General features: G+C 32.3%; 3 protein-coding genes across 3 annotated transcripts; 2 read left to right on the forward strand and 1 right to left on the reverse strand.

The window, feature by feature from the left end:
- Positions 1-62: 62 nt before the first annotated feature.
- On the forward strand, positions 63-9,360 carry LOC125063970 (poly [ADP-ribose] polymerase). The gene is made up of 20 exons (XM_047670717.1): positions 63-300; positions 769-910; positions 1,421-1,578; positions 1,653-1,834; positions 1,963-2,176; positions 2,410-2,512; positions 3,462-3,648; positions 3,843-4,062; positions 4,200-4,304; positions 4,404-4,509; positions 4,853-5,015; positions 5,192-5,348; positions 5,996-6,154; positions 6,675-6,811; positions 7,069-7,205; positions 7,443-7,603; positions 7,947-8,067; positions 8,146-8,305; positions 8,624-8,803; positions 9,181-9,360. The coding sequence occupies exons 1-20, from the start codon at positions 190-192 to the stop codon at positions 9,251-9,253; spliced, it is 2,976 nt and encodes a 991-aa protein (XP_047526673.1). The 5' UTR covers positions 63-189; the 3' UTR covers positions 9,254-9,360.
- Positions 9,361-11,350: 1,990 nt separating this feature from the next.
- Positions 11,351-22,365, forward strand: LOC125063971 (sphingomyelin synthase-related protein 1-like). The gene is made up of 5 exons (XM_047670718.1): positions 11,351-12,012; positions 12,298-12,502; positions 13,322-13,608; positions 19,217-19,409; positions 21,739-22,365. Exons 1-5 carry the CDS (start codon positions 11,562-11,564, stop codon positions 22,163-22,165), a joined length of 1,563 nt encoding a protein of 520 aa, XP_047526674.1. The 5' UTR covers positions 11,351-11,561; the 3' UTR covers positions 22,166-22,365.
- A 1,407-nt stretch (positions 22,366-23,772) lies between these two features.
- Positions 23,773-26,001, reverse strand: LOC125063991 (SH3 domain-binding glutamic acid-rich protein homolog). Its single transcript, XM_047670751.1, has 4 exons — positions 25,820-26,001; positions 25,509-25,712; positions 25,257-25,352; positions 23,773-25,166 (listed from the first exon to the last, which is right to left on the reverse strand). The coding sequence occupies exons 1-4, from the start codon at positions 25,862-25,864 to the stop codon at positions 24,732-24,734; spliced, it is 780 nt and encodes a 259-aa protein (XP_047526707.1). The 5' UTR covers positions 25,865-26,001; the 3' UTR covers positions 23,773-24,731.
- Between the last annotated feature and the right edge of the window lie 1,582 nt (positions 26,002-27,583).

Raw genomic sequence — 27,583 nt, forward strand, 5'->3', positions numbered from 1 at the left:
TAACTTATTCGTCGTTGACTGTTGTCAATGGCAATTGGCAGTTTAATTCAAGCCATAGACTTTGATTTAAACTTCACCGATGGTAACAAAGTCGCAAACCGCACTTTTGAATGTGGCAGTAACTTAATTCAATAAATAATTTTTTAGGTAACTAATGAAAAACTGAATCAAGACCGTTTTAACTTTAAAATGTCTGATTTACCTTATCAAGTTGAATATGCTAAGTCCGGTCGAGCATCATGTAAAGCGTGTAAAAATAAAATAGACCAAGGAGTTTTGCGAATAGCAATAATGGTGCAGGTAAATGCTTAAACATGATGTAATGTGAACCTTTATTTATATACCGGTACGTTAGGCTATCAGCTTCTTATGATTCGTTTTAATTAATTGTATAATTAAAATTATTAGACAAAAACATACATTAATAATAAAAACTTGTCTAATCCTGTCAAAAAGTAGTAGTAGTGAGTAATAATGTATAATGTAAATAATAACAAAAGCCTTACTTAACGAAATCAAAACACAATAACTTAGTTTTTTCCACTGTGTGGTACAATTTTTTTTAAATTTATAAATGGGAATTGTAAATGTTTTTGTTTAATGTCATATAAATATTGATATGTTTATTAAGTTTCCTATCATTTCTTCTCAGTAGAGTCTACCCTCTGAATTTTAATGCATTATTGTTGATTCATGATTTAAAAGTACATAAAGTAACATGATTTAAAAGTGTCATTAAATAAAGCCCATGATAATTTTATGTTATAGTCGGCTTTTCATGATGGCAAGCAACCAAATTGGCATCATGAAGAATGTTTCTTTAAAAAAAAATGTCCTGGAAGTATTGCTGAAATTGCAAATTTTAATAAACTTAAAAATGATGATCAAGTCAGAATAAAGAGCATGTTGGGTATGTACAAATAAAATTTTTTGAATAGTAAAATATTTTCTGATATAATTATCAATATCATAAAATAATAATTGCTATGATTTCATTCTCTTATCTCCATAAACTCTTAGTGCAAGGCAGAGGTGCCCTAGAAGGGATGGCTGCTTTAGTGTTAAGCCTCCCTCTCTTTTTTATTATCACACACAACTTTAGTATATCCTTATTTATACTTACAATGCTATTTTTATATTTATACAAATTAGTAACCTAAGACCTTAATTATACACAAGTAAAAAAGTTTAATAGTTACTGTACAAATCATGACCATGACTGCTAGCGACAATTTAGTTGAACTTGAATTTTATTTACTATATATTTTGTTCATACATTTGGAGTGCAGTAAAGGATGTGTAAATAAAGGAATGATTGATCATTGTACATGTTATATTTTAGGGCTTTATGAATCTGGCTACATTAGGTTGAAACCCATTATATGGACGTCATTAAATAATTATTACATTTTCTCCTAAGGTAATCCATCAGGCATTGTGATGCCTGCAGAAAAAAATAAGAAAGGCAAGTCTAATAAAAGGGACAACAGCGAAAAGGCAGCTTTGGCAAATTATTCTATTGAATATTCTAAGTCGAGTAGAGCAACATGTAAACATTGTGATATTAAAATTTGTAAGGTATGTAGTTTATAGATTATTATGAAATAAAATTTAAAAGTAACTGAAAATTATGACATGAAATTTAATTTTAGGGAGAAATAAGAGTTTCGAAATTGTCTTATGATCCAAAGTATGGAGATCATCCCAATTGGCATCATCTTAATTGTTTTGCTGAGAAAAAAAACGAATTTTTATTCTTAGCTGGTGGTGAAGATCTTCCAGGTTTTAAGAGTCTCAATAAGGAAGATCAGAAAACAGTTAAGGATGCCATCAAGTATGTAATAAATACTATTTGTAATGTATGTATGTAACAAATACTATAATAAATTGTAATTTATATATAATTTTTTGTGTTATAAAAAATCTAATTCACTCAATAATTTGTGTAATAAAATGTTTAAGAGCGTCCAAAGATGATGAAGTGCCTGTGAAAAAGTTAAAATTGGAACCAAAAGATGAAGCTGATATAAAGAAAGAAAAGGATTTACAAAAAAAAATTGAAAAACAAAATAAATCATTCCATAAATATCGTAGTGTACTCGCTGACCTCACTAAGAATGACCTGCAGGATTTACTTGAAGATAATTTACAAGAGGTGCTGAAAGGTCGTGATGAGGTAATTTATCAACATCAATTAAAAACAATCAGTACCAATAATCAATAATTGTATTACAAATTCTGATTTGTAGAATATTAATTCAATGATGGTTTGATTCAGAGTCTGAAAAAAATTTTAGTTTATATGGCAATATGTACATAGACCAAAGCTGTTAAAATTATTGTTATTCATAATTTCATATAAACTTTTATTCTCTTTCTACTACAGAAAATGTATTGTTTCGTTTCCAGTGTCTGGATCATTTGGCTGATATTATGACATTTGGAGTTCCTGAGCCGTGTCCAGACTGTAAAGGGCAACTTGTATTGGACACATTTTACTATAAGTGTACAGGTACTATATAATTTACTATAAATACATATATATTAAAGATAGGTGGTATGAGCTAAAGAGCCATCTGGTGGTAAAAAATATTAGCCAACCCTTACATCAACAATGCCCCATTAAACATTTGTCCATAGTATATCTGATGCGTGGGTCATACTTATCTATAGTCTATTCCAATCAAAGAAGGAATAAAGATAAACAAACCTTAGATTTTCATATTCCATGATTCCACGATTTTATAATAGCTCAGCTATTTTGTACATTACAAACAGTTCTTGATTAGTATGTCTTTATTTATGATATTACGCTATTCCACTTATCGGGATCCAAAAGGTTAAAAGGAGAGCTCTACATTTGGCATTCTTGGACCTGCAGAAGGCCTTTGTCCATGTGCCTCGTCAATGCATCTGGTTGGCGTTGCGGTTCGAAGACGTGCCTGAGACCTACTTGAGTTCCACTTCCCTGGTTAGAACCGTTGTTGGCGATAATGCGCCTTTGTCAATCACTGTAGGGATCGCCCAGGGCTCGGCTCTTAGCCCGTTATTATTCAACGTAGTTCTAGATGTTGTCGCGGCATGCATCCGGGACCAGCTTGCATGTAGAATGCGGATGACAGTGCTCGATTGTGAGAACCGACTGGAGCTAGAGCTTAGGGTCTCCAACTTAAGGAGGCGAAGACCCTGTATAAGGCTTGCATCCGTATCCAGTCTCCCGGATTCTAGCACCATTCAAATAGGACTAGAACCAGCCGTTAAGTCGAAGAAGTTTAAGTACCTTGGATTATTCAATGTCAATTGTTGTTTATTTGGGTTTTATTCTATTGTAGATGGAATAGACTATAGACTGACATATACAAAGCTCTACCTACCTACCACCAAGTAAACCGAAAAAATATATTTCTCTCCCCTTTTTTGTTTTCATATCAATTTATTGTCTTGCACTTGCATACTTGTAGGAAATATAAGCGAATGGTCGAAATGTAGATATACAACTAAAACTCCTAAGAGAAAAACAATGAAAGTCCCTAAAGCATTTCAAGATCATGTAATATTCAAAAAATTTAAGTCAAAGTGTAGCGATAGAATATTTGAAAGTGAGCCACCTCCGAGCATTGTAGTCGTAAAGAAAGAGGAACCAGAGAGGTGAGTTTTATTAATAATTTGTATTTTCGAACAAACATGTACTGAGTTAAGTTTTTATTGTTAACTTTTCTGTATTTAGATTGCATAAAAGCATCAGTTTGTACATATACATATGAAAGAACATACTTTTGTAATATACTTTATTTTCATTATAATATTATTCTTTTGTGTAAATGTATTTTTAATCATGTTAGTTCTCAGAAAGACAAACCGGTTCCACCATTGAAGAACCTTCAATTTTTCATCTATGGTAAATTCAAAACTCCCAAAGAGGATATCAAGCACCGCATTTTGAAGTTGGGAGGCTTAGTTGTGAATAAGCTAACAGATACACTAGCAGCTGTAATATCCACCAAGAATGATCTAGAAAAAATGAATGTCAAAATGGAAGAAATACAAGATAAAGATATAGAGGTCAAATTTCTAAAATTAATTTCATTAAAGTTTTCCATTTTCGAATTAAAACATTGCAGACTTGTAGCTGATTACAAATTAAGATAAAATATGGTCTTAAAACAGTCAATGTTAAGTTTATATCCATAATTTTTCAGGTTGTCGAAGAATCATTCTTGGACCTAATTGATCCCAGCAATGGAAGTGTTACAAAATCACTAGAACTTATAAGAGAAAATAATATTGCGGATTGGGGATCTGACGTAAGTTGAACTTGCGATGTTTGACTGTTTCGTTTTTTTCATTTGTATTGATTTATTTTGTTTTTACTTTATCATTAAAAACTTACAAAATTTCAACAGCCGACTAAACGAGTTCCTCAAGATGTTATTGATGGAAAGTCCATACAAAAGTCTGGGAGCATGTATGCAAAATCCAAATCTACCATCACAAAGCTGAAAATTAAAGGTGAATTATCTTGCTACTTAATACAATATTCCTATTAGATATATTTATTTATAGTACAAGTAATAATTTCTGGCGTAGTAAAATCTCTATTCTACTATGCCTACACCTCACCTGTCTCTACAACCCATCTCAAACTTTGCGTAGAGCTGACATGTCAAATCAGCCTAGCATGTGGAGGTTTTGATAACCACTTCCTTTTTAAAAACTTTATGTTTGATTGGTCTTGTATAGGACAATTCCACAATGCCTATTTCGATTAAGTGAAATTGTGTTCTTATTGGTTTGAAGGAAATTTGATAAGGCGAACTGAATTACGATGTGTAATGTTCATGTCGGGTGGCAGGCGGCACGGCCGTGGACCCCGACTCGGGGCTGGAGGAGCTGGCGCACGTGTACCAGGCGCCCGACGGCTCCAAGTACACCGCCGTGCTGTCCAAGACCGACGTGGTGGCCGGCAAGAACTCCTACTACAAGCTGCAGGTGCTCAGAGCTGACGGGAAGAACAAGTGAGGCCAATTACTTGATTTATGAATAAATCAACACGATGACAAGAATTGATGTAGAGTTTTTCATAAGAAAAACATCACACCGATTCTTGTCATCGTTATTCTTAATAAATTCTATTTTACTTAACCGTTTCAAGAATAGAACAAAATTGCATATTAATATAATTAATTTCCAGGTTTTGGTTGTTCCGATCTTGGGGCAGAATCGGTACTCCGATCGGAGGCAATAAGGTGGAAGAATGTAAGACTCTTAACGAAGCAATTGAAAAATTTGAAAACCTTTACATGGAACGAACGCAAAACCCCTGGGAGGAGCGGCAAAACTTCGTTAAGGTAAAGCTGAGAACAATTGGATATGAATATAAAATTCTGCCCAGGAGCAGCGCTGTTGTTTATTGAACACAATCAATAATTTACTTAATAATTATTATTGCTTAATGTAACATAAAAATTATATATTTAATAGTTTTACAAACTATTAGACCATATGGGGTACGTTTTTTTACACTCCCTCTATATTGTAGAGATCCCTCATTCTATTGACAGTTTCTAGAGGCCGCTACCAACGTATTAGTGTCATTTTTTTGTAAATTAAAATTGTCACAAGTTCCATCGTCTGAAAAAATGTCTTAAGAGCGTCGCTTTCAAATACCGCTAGTCAATTTTTGAAATTTTTGTAAGTAAACTTGTGTAATTAAAATAATTTAATTTTTAACTGCGTATGTGCGTATAATCACAACTACTATAGTCAAACCAATCTATATAATGCATCGTGATATTATTTGTAACAGAAACAATAAATACTTATGTATTTATTGTTTCTGTTTAAAAAAAAAGGCAAAGGATGATCGAATTTTGTCAAAGATGATTGATACACACAGTCTCGATCACAAATAAATTAAATAGGGGCATTGATATTCTTCCCGCTCTACATAATAGTGCCATAAACTCCTCCATGACCCCCCCCCCCCCCCCTTCAGATGCCGGAGTCGTACTACCCCATAGACATGGACTACAGCGACGAGCCGGCAGCGTCGCTGCAGGTCGATAAGCAATGCTCGCTACACATGTCCGTGCAGAATCTCATACAGAGGATCTTCAACATCGACAACATGAAGAAGACGCTCCTCGAGTTCGAAGTAAGATATATACACACTACAGTGGACACTGCGGCGCTAGACAAAATTATACCTAAAGTAAAGTTAGAATTCGAAAAAAAAGAAATGCATTTTCCATTGATTAAGATTGGTCGATAGTTCTTTGTATCTTAAATCGCTTAGATCCACCTTGACTGGGCTAAAGCCGAATATGAAATTTGTAATATCATTACGCTTCCGAGTTTATTAATTTTTTAAATTTATTACCTCAGATTTCATCCTAGAAAAAAATATCTTTATTATTATTAAGTGTCAGATAATTGTTTAGTACAATCATATATATTTTTTAATTATAATCTATTACTTCACCAAAATTGATTATCTGTGATTCTTTGTAATTGTTTGTTTGCTTTATAATATATATTTGAGGTCAGATACAACGTTAATCACTTATTTAATAAGCCTTAATGACTCTTACCATATTTTTTGGAACGACCAAAGTTAAAATAATTTAGAGTAAAAGAGTTATCTGAAATGTTCATATAACCTGTTACTGTTTTAGCTTGATACGGAAAAAATGCCTCTCGGAAAATTATCCAAGAAACAAATTAAATCCGGATACAATGTTCTCTCCGAGTTACTTAAATTTATTGAGAAAGGATCTACAAGCGAAAACAAAATCATCGACGCTACTAACAGGTTTAACTTATTATTATTATTTTTATAAAATACTTACATAAAGTCTTTGAGCAAGATAAGTTCTTCAAGCAATACCCTTGCATTGCTTTGCTTATAGCCTAGATAATAAATAATAAAATGAAACCCTTTTTTTATTTATGTTAAATGTTATCTGTTAACTCTATACAAGTCTCTTTAGAGAAAAGAATACTTTAATAAATAAATGATTAATATTTTTCTTAAAACTTACGATATTTTATACTGTTAAACATTTTCAGATTTTACACTTTAGTGCCACATAGTTTTGGAACTGATAATCCCCCACTGCTGAATACTGTCGAAATCATAAAGAATAAAACTGAAATGTTAGACAACCTATTGGAGATTGAAATCGCCTACAGTTTACTCAAAACGGGTAATTTATTTACAATTAATATTTCGTTAAAAAATCGTAGGCAATAACTGCCATGCAAAACAGCAGCAGTTAAATATGAACGTCATACCAATAAAATAATTATTTATAATGCTCTTCGGTAAAGTACAAACTTTTTAATGAAATTATATAATTAATACTACGTTTAGCGCTAACAGTAACAATTGCATTGTTTGTTTTATCAATGAAACTATAATTATTTTATGCGTTACATTCCAGAAAGCGATGATGGTGTAAGTCCTATTGAGGCTCATTATCGAAAATTAAAGGCAGAAATCACTCCTCTCGATAAGAAGAGCGAAGAATTCGAAATGATTTTAGAATATGTGCGGAATACGCACGCTGCTACACATTCTAGCTATACGCTAAAAGTACAAGAGGTGGGTACTTAAATTTTATCTACATTCATAAATGTCATATATTTTAGTATAGGTTCCAACTTGGGTTGTTGTTAAATTTATTAGATATTATTGGTAATCGTATTCACCATACAAACCGGTAACCGTTATATCCTGTGGTGGCGAAAAACCGTTGGTACCGGGTTCAACCAAATGCCTTTGAGAGGATGTTCGTGTTGGCAGGAGGTAGACTCTGACTTGAAAAGAAAGGAAAAAGTGCAAGCATAAACATATTTAGTATAAAAGTAAATTTTGCGTCTACTTCCTATTTAACACAAAAAGCAATAATGATTAAGAAAATTAAATATTATATATTATTAAACAGGTATTCCAAGTTGTTCGTGAAGGAGAAGAGAAGCGTTTCAAACCATTTAAAAAACTTCACAACAGAAGACTACTATGGCACGGTTCACGTGTTACCAATTTCGCTGGAATTCTCTCCCAAGGTCAGCTTAAACAATACTTACATATTATGAAATTTAAGTGAATCTAAGCAATACAATTAAAATTGGTTCATTTTGTAGGTCTTCGAATTGCCCCACCGGAGGCACCAGTGACCGGGTACATGTTCGGGAAAGGCATTTACTTCGCGGACATGGTCTCTAAATCTGCTAACTACTGCTGCACGGACAAAAGAAACAACGTCGGGCTGCTGCTGTTGAGTGATGTGGCTCTCGGAAACATGTAAGTTCACATCAGATATTTTAACACTAAATAGCAATACTTAGTATAATTATTGTATTTAAATTTGAGCCATTATACAGGAACAAGGGACGTAAAATCTTAGCTTCCAAGGGTGGCATTGGCGATGTAAGGAATCTTTCATATTTCTTACAGCACTATAGTCGTGATCACTAACCATCATATGGCCCACTCGCCATTTGTACAAATTATGTAAATATATATATATATATAAACATGATTGTATATATGTGGATGATAATGAATACAACTACGGAGGTCCGGTGTCTAAAATGAGTGCACACGGTTGGCACCCACCAGGAAGGAGTGCCGGCGCGCCGAGAACGTGACGAAGCTGCCGAGCGGCGTGCACTCCGTGTGGGGCGTGGGCAGCACGCAGCCCGACCCCGCGCGCGCGCGCCGCCTGCGCGACGTGCTCGTGCCGCTCGGGCCGCCCGCCGCGCCCGCCGCGCCGCTCGACACCTCGCTGCTCTACAACGAGTATCCTTTTGTCTGAGCCTGAGTGTTTGCACCGCATCCGACGTCGTGGCTCTTACTGCTGCCTTTAGGCGAGTTTTGCTTAGATCGATGGTAGTGAATCGATTATCGAAGTCGCTATCTGATTGTGAGCAGTCAATTTGGGTCAGTATGAGATACGATTTCCTATAAGGTATTTAACTAGGACGCCTCGATCACTCTTTTGTACAAAAAAGTCTCCAAAACTTTGCAGTACCTAGTGACTACCCTTTCTAGTTTATAGTTACAAAAAATCTATTTCTAAAATAATTGAATACGACTGAAATTAATTTACTGTGAAAATTCAATCATTGTTTACAAAAAAAGTTACATACATATATTTCCTTGACATATTACCTCAGATTCATCGTTTACGACGTCGCGCAAGTGAATGTTAAGTACTTGGTACAAATGGAGTTCAACTATACACACTAAATTCTTACTTTAATGCTGGCATTTAATCATTATTTTGTTACCGTTTAATTCTTAACTATTTTTATGTAGTTTTATGAAACAATTACAATTTGAATGTTAATTCGTTTTATATTGCTTATTATTATTATTACGTTCACATGGATGGAGTTAATATGAATGATTTGGCCGCTTATACATCTTAGATTATATACACGTCTAGATTCCCAGTCCGACATGTAGGAAGCAATAGGAGACTTAAGTATGTCTAGTGTAGCTTATATTATAATTATATTAAGTTTTTGTGCAGCGAAAACTTATCTTGTTGGAAAAAAGATAAGTTTATTTTTTGCTCAGTAAATTTAAAATTAATTTCATCAAGAGTTATAATGATTCAATGCATGTGAAATGATCAGTTATTGTCAGTCATGCCTTGTGAGGAAATTTGACTATACTGTATAGTAGAGGTCACCGAAATAGAGCTGTAAAATTATAATTATAATCTCGAAGTGGTGCGGTATCTTGACGTATATTAATCAATTATTGTATGTGTCACCTATCAAAAGAAGCGGACATCAAGTGATATTTTTTAATGTTTAGTGTGTTTTAATCTGTTAATTTTTACTCAATACAATCATCACGTTATCGTTACATTGATAATAATTATGCATAATTGCATATTATAATGATATAATTATAAATAACAGATAATTATCTGAAATTCGATATTTTGATTATACTGTTGAAATACTAAAATTTGATTTTTCTGAATTTGCTTTTTATTTCTATTTACCTTGCAAACACACAAACGAACAAACACTTTTATAACTTGGTTATTATTTCGCTATAAATATATTTATACTCTATTTTTGGATATTTTATGATACATATGATTGTTGCGAATAATTTGCAAATACTTTTTCTCCTTCACAGCCTAACGCCCGTCTTTTCCTGATTGTCATTTGTTTGTAAAGCTAAAGAAAAGCTTAAATTTGAATAACCGTCATTTTTATTTATAAAAAAGTCGAACAGCACAATACCTTTAATAAACTAACCATTTAGAAGATATCAGAACCTAAAAAAATTGCGACACTACAATACCGGATAAACATTGCACTGTCCGGTACTGAGATTTTGCGCAGTACAGACAGCGATTTATTTTATTCGTAGTAAAATCGGAATTTTTTTATGTCTAATGGGTCACAAAACGACATTATTATTTACATTTGCGCTTTGCTTAAATTATTTAATAATGATTTATTGTTAAAACTAATTTATTTTATATTTTCATCTAAACAAATTATTTGACGTAACTTACCTGTATGACAGACATCTTGATATGCCATTTCGCTTACTCTGTACTATATTTACCTAAGAGCGAGTAGTACAATCGATATAGATTACTTAAAACAGAAATGCCAAAAGCGGAAAAGCAATTTTAATTTTGAACAGCTTATCCAGTAGCATCCATGTAAATCAATGGTTACTGTACATTGAACTTTATGTCCTCAAGAAAGATATCTAGGACACGCCATTTCTGGTCAATTTATTTATTTAATTTATGCGTCTCCAACAAAAGATACACGTTGAAATACATATTCTTAAAATAAAACTATATAAGGGTTACAAATTTCTTAAAGTTTGTGGTGATTCCTGATGGAAAATTGAATTCGCATTTACATCTCAATTAATGTAATAATGCAAATAATAGAAAAAAAACTATAAAGACATGGACAATGTGACAAAACATCTATGATGATATATTAGATCAGGATAGAATTATATAAAATAACACTGCTTATTTCATTTCTTTAAAAATATTGACTTTATTCAAAAAAATGGTTGCGAATTGCGATCACGGGATTTACGCGTCTTTCGTCTTCTGTATGATTTTGCCTGTGATTGCAGAGAGGTGTGTATAAAATTTATAAAATATTCTGTTAACTAAGTTTCGTATTAATTTTCCTACTATCGTTTTTCTTTCAATTCATAAATAAATAAATAATTCCATTAATTAATTATATAATTTATAGTTTTGACATATTCAACGTATACTCTGTTAGGTGCCAGATGTCAATTAGACAGTGTCAAAAAATAAATCACAACATTGATATTTGGATGTCATTTAGTGAGTACAGTGCTTGTATCATATTATTCTTGAGTTTCGCGCAGTTCGGCAGTTGGGAAAAATAAGAAGTGGCGAAGTGTAATCAACAATGTGTTTAATAAAATCATAAGTCTTAATATATTTTTAATAGATATACCAAATTAGTAAGTGTCTTCTATATGTGTACTCGTTTCTCAAATTGTGTGTGCAAACGTAAATACGAAAATGGATGTAGATATCATTAAGTGGAGCAACAAAGAAGTTATGGAATTGTTACATAAAGAGAAGATATCATCATTTATAAAAGATATTTGTAAATCTCAAGATATAGACGGTCAGTGTTTACTCTCTTTCGTCGACCGTGATTTCTATGACTATCCTTTTGAGCAACTGAAACTGGGTGAAAGGAAAAGGTTCATACTATTAATAAAAAAATTGCAAAGAAATAATCGTAAAGCGATGTACGAACTTGGTTTATGCGAAGATCAAACCTTAAATAATCCTGCCACAAATATAAATTTTGTTGGCACTAATTTGTCACATTTAAGCTATAATCTGCACAATCAACTACAAAGTGAATTATATGCAACAAATACTGAATGCATATCTACCTATACTCCAGATGTTAAAGCTTCCAAATTGAAACCTGAAGTGTGGAAAACTGCCATTGCTCTAGGTAATTATATTCAAGTTCATTGCAATAGTTGTAACAATCTTCATGTCACCAATTACAAACATTTGAGAATCTTTCTAAATTAACAACTGAATATTATCAACATAAAACATAATTAGTTTTTTATTTTGCCAAAATTATAAAATAGCTTTTCTAACAATACTTTGTACAGCAGATATTATTTATTATGGTTCGTCTGTTGTAATCTTTCAGTTATATTATCAATTAAACCATTACCATATATACCTACATGTATTGATCGGCTCATTTAATATTATTTTTTACCAGGCTATGTGTTCTTGGTGACGTGGGTGACAGCCGTTGTAATGGTGATTGTACATGATAAGGTTCCAGATATGAAAAAATACCCACCACTGCCTGACCTCTTCTTAGATAATGTACCTCACATACCATGGGCTTTTGACATGTGTGAGATTACTGGATCATTTCTCTTGGCAATTTGGCTTGTAGTGCTGTTCTTCCACAAACACAGGTAAATATTTAAATGATGTATCTACTGCACACACATAATTGTGTCATTATTTATGTAAAATACACGAGGCAATAAATTACAATGTAGTATATTCTATTAAATGACAACACAATTAATTTAGATAGAAAGATTTAGATAATTATTTACAAGTACAAGATCTTAGTTTGGCTTAAAATATAATGATCATAATGTGTATATATTTTTTAACATAGTTCTATTTATATTTTTAGATTAGAATTGTTACCGTAGGGCTAGGTGAGTCTTTGTTCATTTTGCATTGTTTGTCAAACAGAAACAATATGTTTGAGTTGCTTAAACTTCTTTTGTGTTTAATATAGGACATATATGTATAAATACAGACAACTGACCTTTGTATGATCAGTGAATCATCACTTTGTAACAAAAGCGTTAGGTGTGACATATCTGTTACTTTTTTATTATATTAAGACCTATGCTTTTCCTGACGTACATATTACTTAGCTCTTAATAATACTTGCGGATTTTATGAATAGATTTGATTGTGATAAATATCATGCTTCTTTAGCATTTTTACTTTTATTAGTTGCAAATCGTTTGTTGGTTTTTTATTTTGCATTATTTGTAAATCACGCTTAATTAATTAGTTATATTTGTAATCGATCTTAAATTACTTGGAATATTAAAACATTTAAGTCTACTTAAGAAAGAAGTTGTGAACTAATATATTTTCTTCAAATTTTATGAGTTAGATTTTTATGCGGAACCATTAAAAGCCCTCAAGCCACATAAGGTGTAGCTTAATTTTTATGTAATTATAACTTGATCTCAATATTTACTTAGGTTTATAATACTCCGGAGATTCTTCGCGTTAGCCGGCACGGTGTTCCTGTTGCGGTGTTTCACGATGTTAATAACATCACTGTCTGTGCCGGGGTCTCACTTGAAGTGTGAGCCGCGATTCTACCCGCCGGCGGATGATCTTACTGTTTGGGGGCGACGCCTGCGCCAAGCATATGACATATGGAGTGGCGCCGGTATGTCCGTCCGCGGGGTCCGGACCTGCGGCGATTACATGTTCTCGGGGCACACTGTGGCTCTGACACTACTTAACTTCTTCATCACCGAATGTAAGTTTTATCATATAATAGTTCACAAACAATACGTGATATAGTATATATGTACTCGATTAATGGACGCATTTAAAGGTTTTTTGATTCGTTGTATTTTTAAATATCTGAGTAAAAATTCTATTATCATAGTGGAATTAACAGTGTTGATATGTAGTTCAACAATTCCTACTGCATATATATTAACAGCCTCGTCTGCCTAGAAGCAGATCTCAAATCTCAGGTCAGGCCAGTAAATAGGTAATGAGTATTTTCTATTAGGAGTTGCTCAGTAGTAGAAATAAAGTAGAATTACTTAAGGGCTACATTCACGTGGTCAAAAGATACGGAGTGTTCATATTAAATTATTACTATTATCATTGTTATTATTAGGAGCGAGAGTATTGAACATGTCAAAAACTTTCAATGTGGGCAGGTGTATAAAATGATGGCTTTGTGTTAGGCACGATACCGATGTGATGATTAGAGGATTGTCGGTCACTATTGAGTTCTTATTTCACTGACAGAATATTTATATTGATATTGACTTAGATTGTCAAAATCAGGCTATATAAATATACTGTTTTTTTATTTTGAAACTCGATGGGAAATGAAACACCTAAATTTAGGGATTAGTAGAAAATAAACAAAACTATAATAGAACTCATTGCCTGTAATAAAAATATATCCTTTAAATATAAACTTTAAAACAGTATTTGGGCGGAACTGATTTAAATATTCAATCTCAAAGAAGTTCTGTCTTCAAAGTAAATTATAAAGATATGCAGTAAACTTATGATTTGTAATCGAGCAAAACCATGTGAAACTGCTAGTTTTATCTAAAATTTAATTTCAAATTGCATCCACTTTATTGCAATTGAAAAAATACAATAGCCATTTTCTATTGGTCTGAGTTGCCCACTATAAATTGTCATCACGCGAACTAAAGCACGCAACATTTCGTATACCGCAGCGCCAGAGCAATATTTCGAGAGCGGGAAATTTTGATATTTAGTCGTATTTATATTTCATGGAAATAATATCATAACGTAAAAAAATATTCGAGGAAATTAATTATTCAAACAATTACTTAAAGCTAAATATTTCGAAAGATATTAGAACATTTACAATACTCTGAATTAATATATGGTTATGAAATGTGTAGTCACCTTGACGCGTTTCAATTAAGTCATTGTTTTTTTTTTAATCTTGTAATATATTCTAGATAGATTACATGAAAGAAGTAATAATATTTTTCTTTATTGTATTTATATGTAACGTAACAATTTGTTATCAAAATACTTATTACGTTAAAATTACGTATTTTTTTCGCAATTTTCGTTGAAGGTTAGTGATTGTTACGCTTCATTACATATCGCATTGTATCCTTTTAGTCGTCAATGAACACATTGCTGTGTTTTGTTCATAATTATTTGCCAAGTTCATATGTATTTCCTTTTTTATAAGATTTGCTTTTTCGACGGCTTACAAAAGCTTCATAGAATAAAATTTAACTTCTCCTTAATACGAAAGTAGTGTCATATCTTACCCTTAAATAAAATTAAAAAATGTTGTGTAGTGTAAGATGAATAAAAATCATACCTACTTCTAATTACTTATAGGCAAATTTTATAAAAATCATATTTCAAAAAAAATGTATACTTAAAACTTTTACCAATATAACGTATTACGTTAAATTTTCAATAACAGTTTGATTAGAAGAATCAATATATATCGATCACAAAATAAAAGCAATAAAAATAGCATGATGCTAAGTTGTTGACGTTATAAAGGCTAACAACAATAATATTATGTTTATTGTTATGTAATTTATTTATAAGATACACATAACTTTGCGATACAGTTCGCTAATAGCAATAAAAATTGTTTATCGATAAAGAAGAAAATAATATCTATAATTATGCAAATATGTTCGCCTAATGACTAGAACTGTATGCACTATGTAGGTGTGGCTGAAAAATGACGTATGACACGCGGTGTTATGATGTATTAACATGCGGTAAAACCTGGCTACGGACAAAGATATCTCTTGGCGCGGGATTCTGTGATCGTTTTAAATATTACTGAATTCTGCAGTACCCATTCGATTATCGCGCCGTTAGCCTAGTGTCTAACTTTAAAGACTTCAGATTCCGAGGTCCTAGGTTCCAATTCCAGGCAAATAAATATTTTATTGGGATATTTGGTCGAGAGGTTGGTAGTAACTCAGTTTCTTTCGTACTCCGAAAAACAGGTAAAGCCGTTTTTAATCCTGCGCATAAACTCGTTCCCGTCGCATCTCATTGTGCAAGCGAGAGACTAGATAATGTACCCGTGTTTGCGAATTTTTGCACAGTAATATATCCAGAGCTGTTCACTAGTATCCTTAAGAATGACCGCCAACCAAATTAGGTCAGCAGGACATCATATCACTGGTCAGGTAGTTACTCGCCACACCTACAAGTAAAAACTATTAAATAGGTATTAGACTACATGACATATGTTGGATTTCATAGCCAAGCATGATATTAAATATTGGTCAGCTCTGGCGAGCTTCATATCCATGCAAATAGAATTGCCTACCTCGTTTAACGTTACGTAGCTCAACGTACGGGATTTGTGATGTTGTTTACAATGTTTAATATCTATTGAAACATTGCCATCGATATTACTTCTTGGCCTATCAGTTTTGCAAACCTACGCAGTATATTGCGTTGTTTATTAATAATAATATATTAATAATTGCGTCATTGTCTCTCTATCTATGTAAACATAGTAATATACCTACTATTTAAATGTCTATGAATCAAATATATTTTTTTATTTAAGTCACGTGACGTATCGTTTGACTATTTTTTTTTTAATTGGCAAATAACAGTCGCAATTCACATGCTTGACTGACTCATAAGCGTTTGAATTTCTATTCGAATAAACTAATCCGTGTTATTTAATTTTCTCTTCTGTTATTTCTATACTTGATTTTTGTGTAAAATTAAATAATATTAAATGTTTAACCTTCTATGGTGAAATTTATCGTGAAATTACGCACAATATCATTTTTTTATCATGGCGTAACGTAGTTGCTTTTATCATACCAAAATAAACCGATAAGAAAATCTATTGTGAAAATTAAAGATGTACGTATGAATCATTTTAAAAGGCGTGACCTATTCATGTAGATACTGTCTTAACAATTCGTCTTAATTTACGAGTATTTTAATAATATTCACTTCACAATTTTTAATAGCACGAGTTAATGTAGTACGTATAACGTAATCTTGGGTCATGCTCATGCACTTTCTCTCATTATTTTTTGTGCCAAAAATGTGGTTAGATAATATTTTATTTATAAAACTCTATAATTATGTGAGTAATGCCTCAATTCAACTAACATATTTATTAATCATCTCTTAAAATATTTAACGTATAAGTATATAAATAATTACTACTGTAATATAAAAAACTAATTATTCGTCGTTTACGTTACGTTCGTGATTACATATGGGAACTCCCAGAAGTCTGAATAATGTTTTACCTGTATGATTAATATAATTCATGAAATGTCATCGTTCGTTTTCTAGATGTTGGGAGTTGAATTGGGAAATAGATGACATTACAAGTCTCATCAGGTGAATTAATAATGACTTTGCATATTATAAAAGGACTAAGAAATTCTTTATGCGGTAAAATAAATAATCACGCTCTAATAAAATAATAATAGAGGTCATTCCTAAATATAAACTCGGAGGCAAAGATATAAAGGCTAACAAGCTAAGCTATTCTGCATCGTGTGCTGTTAATAAACGATTATAGGTGTCTAATTGACATCGCAACGCATGTTTTCAAATAATTATCTATCATCTTGTCATAGCGTAACGCGAAAATCAATGCAGTCTTATCGTACTTAGTGAGGTGATAGCGCGAGTCGATTACGATAATTTCCACAGGAAATTAAATGTCAATATGGTATAAAACTGTTGTGACTTTAATTTTTCTTGTGGATGAAATCCTTTACGCTTTCATTTATTTTAAATTGGTACTTTTGTTGTTCATTATACTTTTCTTCATACTTCTCGTTTAGTTCATAATAATAAATATATAAAATTTTAACGATATTAAATACTTTAAGTATAAAAATATTACAATATATTGAAGCAATTCTAAAACAAAATCTACAACCTTCAAACCTTCTTACCCAGCCATAGACCGAAGAATATGTTACTTATTATTAAACAAATTATCTTCCTACTCCCTTCATGCATCCATTTGCTTTTTTTGACGTTACAATTTGGTCGTGCCAAATACTCTCAGCAATTCCACGACCTGTCTACACATAACGCACGCTTCACGATGTTTATTTTCTTATGTGTTATCTTATAAACTAGTGAACTAGTTTAAAAGTTCAGAGAACAATTTTTATCTCCGAAAATATTGTTTAATATTAAATTATATTACGACAGTGAGTTTGTTTATTTATTTCCTTGTTACGTTTTCACTTCTTAATAACTTACTTTTGACTTAATCACTAACAACGATCGTATAAACGTTTAACCGATCATGAAGAAATTACAGGCTTTATAACGTCTGGCGCCGATGTTTTAAAAACTGCGCGGCACTATGTTTTAGAAGTAGATAACATAAATGACGCGTATAGAACCGCAAACAAACTCTTACCAAGCAGAGCGTTGTGTCTTCCGCTGGGAAGTTTATTTTACGTATCCTTCAAACTAAATGGACTAAAAATACATGCTTAGAATAAAGATTTACACCGTACAGGCAGTCTTTTAAAAGATTATACATTCGTTTAGTAGTAAACTTTCGATATATAGAATATTGTTTTATTTGTTTATAAAATTCAAGAATGTGTGTATCTAGATATGTACAAAAAATTATTTTTTAAGTAAATTACAAATAATTAACCGTTCGTGTCTTCGTTTTTCTTGGAAAGTAACTTATCACGATCGCATTACGAGGATGTTATCGATTAGATTATCGTTTTAACGATTTAATAAAACTTTCAACTTTACTGTGCTGTATTAAGACGTTTTGATACAACACTTGAATCATGTTGCCAAAACTTCCAAAGATAAAAATGTTTTATTCCTAATAATTCTCTTGTCTTAATCTTGTAGATATTTAATACTGTATATTATATCATATTTTATATTAAATTATATTAGCACCCGGCTAACCCTCTGGCGTATTGTCAAATATACAGAACCTATGTATTAGTACTGAGATAACCTCTTTGACAATTACGTTTATTGTTTAATTGTATAGCCTAGAAGATTTAAGTCTAGAGGCCCCGGAACCACAAAGGAGTGGAGGCGCTAATATTATTGTACAAATTGATTTGAACATTTTCATTTCTGTCAGTGAGGTTTGACAATAATATGTTTAATCTTTGTAACAGTAACCTGCGATATAGTACTTAAATAATATTATTATAAGTTGTCTATATCAAGATATCTAAACATATATTGCATTAAAATTGCAAACTCGTCGGAATCTCTATTGCGGGGCCTCTATCTTGAGGAGGCCCCAGAGCAGCTGCCCCAGTTGTCCTGCCCTAAATCCGGCTCTGTTTAATTGGGCATATTCCTAAAAGTTAACGTTTATTTTGTTTCAGATACTTCCCGCAGTTTGTACTTGCTGCACATCCTCACGTGGGTGATGAACATGTTCGGTATATTCTTCATCCTGGCGGCTCACGAGCACTACTCCATCGATGTGTTCATCGCGTTTTACATTACCTCACGTCTCTTCCTCTACTACCACACACTCTCCAACAACCAAGCGTTAATGCAGAGTGACTCTTCCAGGTGATTTTGGTGCCACTAAGATATCATTCAAAACATTACACGGATGATGTTATCTATGTTGTAAGGCTGGAGAGTTTGTTGTACTGAAAGTTTTCCGTAACTAATGGTCTCGTATGATTCTTTGCGGTATATAACTCGTTTATTAAGGAATTCTAGAATATAACTGACGTTAACTAAGACGGTAAACATTTAGAAGTAGGTGTTATCAAAATTGAAGGCGCGGGAGTAACTTATAAAGTTGAAGAACTTTTATATTAGCACGAGATAATAGCAGGGGCTAATAGTCGCTGTAAATAAATTCTGATATTTACACTAGGAGGTTAAAAAGCGAATTCTACCAAACTTTAAGCAAATACGCAAAGTAATTAGTATATTGTTAAAAACCTAACACATTAAGTTAATATTAAATGCATTTAAATTAAACTAGTGTGAAACTTATTATAAATATAAAAATTCATATATCAAAGTTTAAAATTTAATTATACTAATCGTCGTGTCGAGGACTAATTTAACAACGAAAAACACAATGATTTACAAAGTTTTTTTATGATATTTTTGATTCGAATTTGTTTTGTATGACCATTTCCGTAAATATTGTAAATAAGTTATTAAATTATCTGTTAAATTGTTGGAATAATTTTAAATTATATGTTGATGTACCTACATTATGTTTTTGAAGTGAAACATCTTTAGAATCTTTGTGTTATGAAACTCGATGAAACGAAAATTCGCCTCGACAAAGTGACGACCAAAAAAGTCGTAAAGTAATTTCTAACCATTCTTTGATAATACGTAACTTTTTAAAACGCTGATTAAAGCCAAATTAATTTAATTTATTCTGATTTGTGATTGGTCGATGGCAGCCGATGACGCTATTGTCCACCAATGAGCGTTCAGTATTTAGTCTGAAAGTAAAACCTGACCTATTTGACTCAGAAATTGGTGGATGTATCTTTTAATTTATATAATTAGGTAGGCGGACGGCCAAATTGGCCACCTGATAGTAAGTGGCCACCACCGCCCATAAAATTAGCGCCACAAGAAATCAATCTTGGGAGCTATGAGTTTATGTCTCTTGTTCTTGTAGTTATACTGGCTTTTTCACCCTTCAATCCGGAACACAGCAATACTAAGTATTGCTGCTTGGTGGTAGAATATATGATGAGTGGGTGGTACCAACCCAGTAGGGCTTGCACAAAACTCTTGGAAAAAACCCAAGTGAATATATTATATAACAGTATTACACCTAATACACTACTTATTATTAGAAAAATATTTTTTAAATTTAAAATGTAGGTTTCAAATTCCGAATGAAACTTTACTTCATTTAAATTATTGTATTTTACGGATTCTATACAACAAACTCCCAGCTGATTACGGTTTGGATAGAAGCTATTTATAACTTTATATCTATAGTTAATGCGCTCCCAGTTTTCCTTTTAATTCTATTTGTGGCTACTGCGGGTATTTATTGACTTCTAGAGACAGACGGAGTGTTCGTTGATGCAAGGTTGTCAACTAGCATTTGTGGCTAGGGTGACCTTTATAGACCATAGACATACGTCATAAGTCGACTTCATGGTATATAAAAATAATATAAAATATAACCCGTAGCCTCATTATCAGTTCCTTTTAATCCCGAAGCTTTTAATCCTTCAAATATTGGTGAGGCCTTCTATATTAATAATTTAGGATTCTTTTATTTAAAAGTTCAATCTGATCAAGTATATTTAAAAATACGTATTCTATGCAAAACCTTATATATAAATGCGAAAGTAAATCTGTCTGTCTGTCTGTTCTTAATAACAACCAAACAACTAAACCGAATTTGATGAAATTAGGTATGAGTTTGAACTCCAACGAAGGACAAGGCCACTTTTTTTCCTAACACCTGACGAACAACCACTAACACGAGAGAGAATCCCCGGACGACTACTAGTCTTAGTTCTTATAATTAGCGCATATTTTATTAGCATTATCTGCAACCTTGTATATTAACATAAATTGGTAATAGATATTTATATCAGGCAGATACGAGTTTGTTGTTGGTCACTTAAACGAATGTGATATTTCCTTAAATATGTTTTTAATCTCGAGCACGTTGGTTTATTTATTTTTTTCTGAGACATTTGTGTATTATTGTCACTAATGAGTTCTTGGTCCTCTTAAGGTAGGAACTAATTACACAATATACAGATTATTAATACAGAGTCCTCGGGCATAGATCCTTCCATACTAATCAAAGACAATGAGATTTTTAAGTAAATAAGTTTACTAAGTACTTTTTAATAATTGTTATATTCCTAACAATTTGTTATTCATTTTGCAGAACAAGAATCTGGTTCCCACTGTTATCGTTCTTCGAATCAGAAGTCGACGGCATCGTTCCGAACGAGTACGAGGGGCCAATGGAGATAGTCAACAATTTGAAACAGTGGTTGATACAGTTCGTTATCGACGTGAAGAAATCTTCAATGGCGAAAATAGCTGGAACTAAACTACAGGAAGGCGCCGCGATGGGAGAGTACTCAGTCGTCAGACTCGTGGACGGCATCAAGCGGAATCTGAGTCTGATCGAAGAGTACAAGAGCTCCCGACAGCGACTCGTCACTCTCGACAAGACCGTGCAGGCCGGCTTGCTGGACGAGTTGCCGGACTCGGACCTGCGGCACCGGAACATAGCGGAACTAACTAGCGACACACTCTTCAGAGAATTTAGCAATCCACCGTCACCGATCATGAAAAAGAATATATGAGCTATCGCCCTTCGAGTCGGCGGTCCGGACCGTCTTCTAGGTATCCATGAGTGCCGTAAAAACCTGAGCGTTTTACATTTCCATTTTAGATTTTATATCATGTTATTCCATATTTATACTAAGTTAAATATGTAGAAAATTACAAAGATTTATTTGCTCAAGATAATCGTGAAAATATAACGATAGGCTTTAATAATCTTCTGACGACTTTTATTTTATCCTGATACCTTAAAACGTGTATTTTATATTGTGATGGTCGTAGAGTAAAGTCGTTATAGTTTGATGTACACTGTATATATTTTGTCTTTTGTTGAGACGGGCATTTATAGCTATGAAAGGCGTAGTCGAGTGATTGCCCTCTAAATTCTGCCCTGCGACTGCTCTTCACACAAAAATATTATTTTCAAAAACTATTTTACCGAGAAGTAGATAAAATTTGGTTCGGTAGTTTAACATCATATGTTAAGATTAATTTTAGATATTTGAATTAAATGGAATTTCAGAGAGATTTCATACAAATCATGAAATGCCTTTAGAATATTTTATTTAGAAAAATCCCATTACTTGTTGCTTTTTTCAACACATTTATCAGCATCTGAGCAAATGGGCCACCCAATTGTAAGTGATAGCCATCGCCTAAAACACTGCCACTTCAAATATAAAGCACTAATTACACCATCTATGTACCACAAATTATAAGACCCGAGGTGTTAATTCCCTTATAACCTATACATTCACTCCATCAAAGAAATACTCTGTATCTATTTGAGTTAGGGAGAACAGTAGTAAGGTTAGTAGGGTTACTGGCAAACATGCTACATACATATATTTATATGTAGCATGGCAATGGTATTGACCACAAATACATCCATCAGATAATAGCTCTAATAATTTATTAAAAAAGGTCGGACTCCTGCACTGAGGGTTCCGTACCATCACACAACTGAAAGATTTACCGATTTTATTCCCTATACTTAAATTTTATTAACTTTTTTCTATACTTGTGCTACAAGATATTGCTTTTTGCTAAATTTTTGGATTCTATGTCAACGGAAAGTAACCTATAAATTTGGATTCACTTTGCGAATATTATAGATAATACATATATATACATAAACGCCTATATATTTTGATTGCGTAGATTTAGATGTTCGATTCGATGAAAGAAATCCTCAGCTTAATTCATCTTTATCCTACGCGTTCTTGAAAAGGGGTCATGACGACAGAAAATGTCAAAATGGACCACTTTAAACTATGTTTCTATATATGCTTGTAGTTATTTATTTTCGGAAAACTAACATCTTATGTCAGAGTTTTCAATGAAAATTGTTTTGATACAATTTTGTCAATGATGTACGTATAAAGGATACCAGTTATTAAGTATTTTTAAATATACAAAAGGCATACTGGGTGAACGTTTAAATTTTATTTCGTCAAGATTGAGAATCGAAAGAACAATTTGAAAAAAAAATCCTATTAATTTTACAATAGTATGTACCAAAGATCTCTAATGATAAAATTGATTATATTAAAAAGTTATATGTTTAACGAATTATTATCTTAACACATTACGACGACGTTGGCGGTGAGCAATGAAACTAACTAGCGATATTGCGGTATAAATTTAATGTGTAATAAAATTCAAATATATTGCAGTTCTAAAGAAATCTATGCAGAAAAGGTGTTTTATTCAAATGTCTTATCAATCATGATAAGAGTTTGTATTTCAATAATTATGATCGTTACGTACGGTAAAATTCCTACTAGAAAACAGCTATCAACAATCAAGCAGAAGTATATTTTTAAAAATTTTGCATTTACAAGACATGATTTAAATGGATTTATATGAGATGACAAAATCAAAGACGCAATTATAAAGGAAAGCGAATATGAAACACAACGATAATATTTACAGCATTTTATAATGTATTTTAAATAAAAGGTATTAATTGTGTAGCAATTATATAATTGACATGAAATAAAATATTAGTAAAATTGTCTTTAAAAATCATTAATGTGGTGATATAATGTAGGAGAATTCAAAACAAAGACAAAAAGCTTGCTTCACTTTTAGGGAATGCTCGTTCATAAAGTATAAAAGAAATATAAAATCAGCACCTAAGACTAAATATAGTCTAACATTTCTTAATATTAATGTCATGTTAATTCATTGAGTTCCTTGATAAACGAGCATTCCGAAAAATAAATTATATAAAATAATTTGATTTAGACGTATAAATAAAATTTTGAAAATTAAAACAATACATTAATACTTTCACGTAATACATGCCTTACAAATGATCAATTTGTTAATAAACTCTTAAATTACAGATAATCATGAAATTAATCTCATACATTTTTTTAAGTAGGCCACTTTATAGAACTATGTCTAAATAACATAGATAATATTTTAAGTCAAGAAATAATTATTTGCGTTATATACAATGACTTAATTATTATATGCCAAAATATGATCAATGCAATATAAATAACACGATGGCGATGAATAGTGCTTGCTTAGTGCTAAATAGATGATTTGAGCTGATAGCATAAAGTAATCATCCCACTATTCCGTGGAAGCTGCTTGCTCACTCTGGATGAGGGCCTCTGATGGGTTCTCTATTTTCTGTTCATTAACTTGTTCTTTGTCTTGTGACTGTTCACGGGAGCTGACTGCACCATTCTCATTGACAGCTTCCTCTGGCAGTGGTGTGTTTTCTTTTGAAATTTGTTTTGATTCAATTTCAGTCTCTTCTACTGGTTTTTCAATTTGTTCTTCTGTAGTCCCCTCTTTATCTTCAGGTTGTTGACTAACAGGTGACTCCTCTTTTTCTGCTGAACCCTCTTTGTCGGAGGTTTCTTTTACAACATCATTACTACCATCAATGGGATCTTCTTTTGTATCAGATGTATTTTCTATAGATTCAACTGTATTTTCTGAATTATTTTGTAATTCTTGCTTTTCCTCTTTTGACTGAACATCTCCATTAATGGCATTTGCCTGAAAGATAATATTAAGTACTTCAATTACTACTGAATTAACTGAAAATTATTTTTTGATCTAAAATATATGAATATGAGTCATCCATACCGTTTTTCCAAATGGAGAATCTTCAGGAGGTGCTTCTACTTTCAAGAATTGTTCTAATGTATCTACTTCATTAGCTAAATCAAACTGATCATAGTCCTGGAAAAACAGCTTAAATTAAATCAAATAATTAAACTAATAAAACAATTTCATTGCACTAATATGAATTCTTTAATCCATATGTTAATCACATATTGTATGAATTAATTGTGTATTGCTGCAATTAAATTAATATGATTTATATAATTAGCTAACCCCACAATACTCCTCATCGTTGAACACCTGTGGCGGCAGAGGAGTGCGAGGATTTGGATCGCTTACGGTCCCTCCATTCGATTTTGAATTATTTTGCATGAAATCTTTATCTTCCTCTCTTCCTGGTTCCGTTATGTCAATTAATTCATATTTGATATTTTTCGAATCTAGTATCATCAGAACACGCTGTTGTCTCTTTTTTACCTTAAATAGATAATGAAAAATAAGAAAACAAACAAGTATGAATCAGCACTGAAAAAAGTCTAGAAAAGAACCCGGTTGACCCAGGAATTTTCTAATATTACACTTACCTCTTTGTTTCCTGAAATACCGCTTATATACACTTTGACAACCATGTCTATAATAAATTATGTGCTTAGTCGTATATAAAAATAAAATAAATTGTAAAGAAATCTTAACTGAGAAAGATAGGCTTGGCCATTAGACAATCTGTTGTAATAATAATAATTACGAAGCAGAGATGTCAAAACTCTCAAAAGTGACTGCGTAAATAATGTTACCACCATAATTAAAGAAAACTACCATTAGTAACAAGTAAAACAAAAATATATTATCTTAAAATCATAGTTTTTAGGAATATACATTAACAAATGTGGAAAAGTATTTTTGTGTCCCATAACTGAAAAAAAGCTACTAAACGTACATAAAGTTATAGCAGATTCCGCGCTTAGCGTCAGGTATATAATAAAATGGCAGATGTCTGGAGACGGCTTGTCTTGTACTTTTAAATGTATTGGACGTATTAATTAAGCAAAAGAAAAAATATTTTGCCAATTCATATAACTTAGGTTAGGTTAGTATATCATCCATTTTGTGGGACAAATGTTTTTTTCCTATAATTTAGATAGTTACCTTACATTTTAACAAAAATACTGACAGATAGTACAAACATTCATTTTTGAAAATCATTACATCGTGGTTTTATATCCCTGCTAGCTACCACAATAAGGTTGAGCGTATTATTGAAGTAAATGTCAAGGAAAATTAACTTGAAGTAATCTATACATATAATCTATTATAAAAATAGACCGGCGGATTTGAATTTTGAGACATAGTATATTTTTTGGGTTGCCTATTTTATGACCCATACCCTAGACTTTTACCAACCTGTAGTGGAGTGTAATGGAATAAGCTTTTCATTCGTCATTAAGGATATTCCTCAAATAGTTTATACGTCACAATTTTAATTCAGAGATGTCTTTTCTGTATTAACTATAGCTTCTTTATGATTTTTATCATTAAGTGCCGTTATCTTTTCGTATGATTAGATAAAGGGCAAAATGGTGCAGCGTGGAAATTGTATCCAAATACAGAGACTTAGAATAAAAAATATTCCTACAGGTAATCTTGGGGCACTCATTAATGTAATCGAGGCACTCGGTTACAATGTGGTCAAGTTAGGTACTTGAGTACTACATCTACACAATAGTTTATCTGAAAGTTTTATATTTGATAAGATTGTTTAGTTTTATTATAAGATGTGACTTTTGAAGTAGTAACTGATTTCATTTACGTAACTTCCGGTTTAAATCTTACGTGCCATTGCACGACCATATTATTATCCGCATTACTAATATTGTTTAGTTACGCTCTCTACTGAGCAGCCGACGCCGGCGTTAACCTTCGTTGCTCCCTGGGCTTGAGATGCAATTGGCGCCTTTTTATATATGTTTTTACTTTTTTTCTCATGTAGTGTGACCTTGCGATATGCGTAGAGCACAGTATTGATGGTATGCAGCACGATAGAGACAGAACATTCCAGACCTCGGAGGCCTCCCAAATTCGACACTCCACCCCCAATGCCGGCACTGAACCCTTCTATGTGCCAGTTACATTACAGACTAAAAACCTTAATGATCTAATCCACTCACCTTATCTCACTCTATGTAGTCTTCTTTATTTTCATAAGGTTTATAAGTGTGCAATTTAGTTTCCTACGCACCCCAACGCGACATCAATAGGACAAGATAACGAGGTAATTTCACAATTATTACAGAGGTTTACGGTTTAATAGTAGAACCTCAGGAAATAACAATTGAAGGACGAAATAATAA

The sequence above is a fragment of the Vanessa atalanta genome, chromosome 5 (assembly GCF_905147765.1).
Source record: "Vanessa atalanta chromosome 5, ilVanAtal1.2, whole genome shotgun sequence".
NCBI lineage: Eukaryota > Metazoa > Arthropoda > Insecta > Lepidoptera > Nymphalidae > Vanessa > Vanessa atalanta.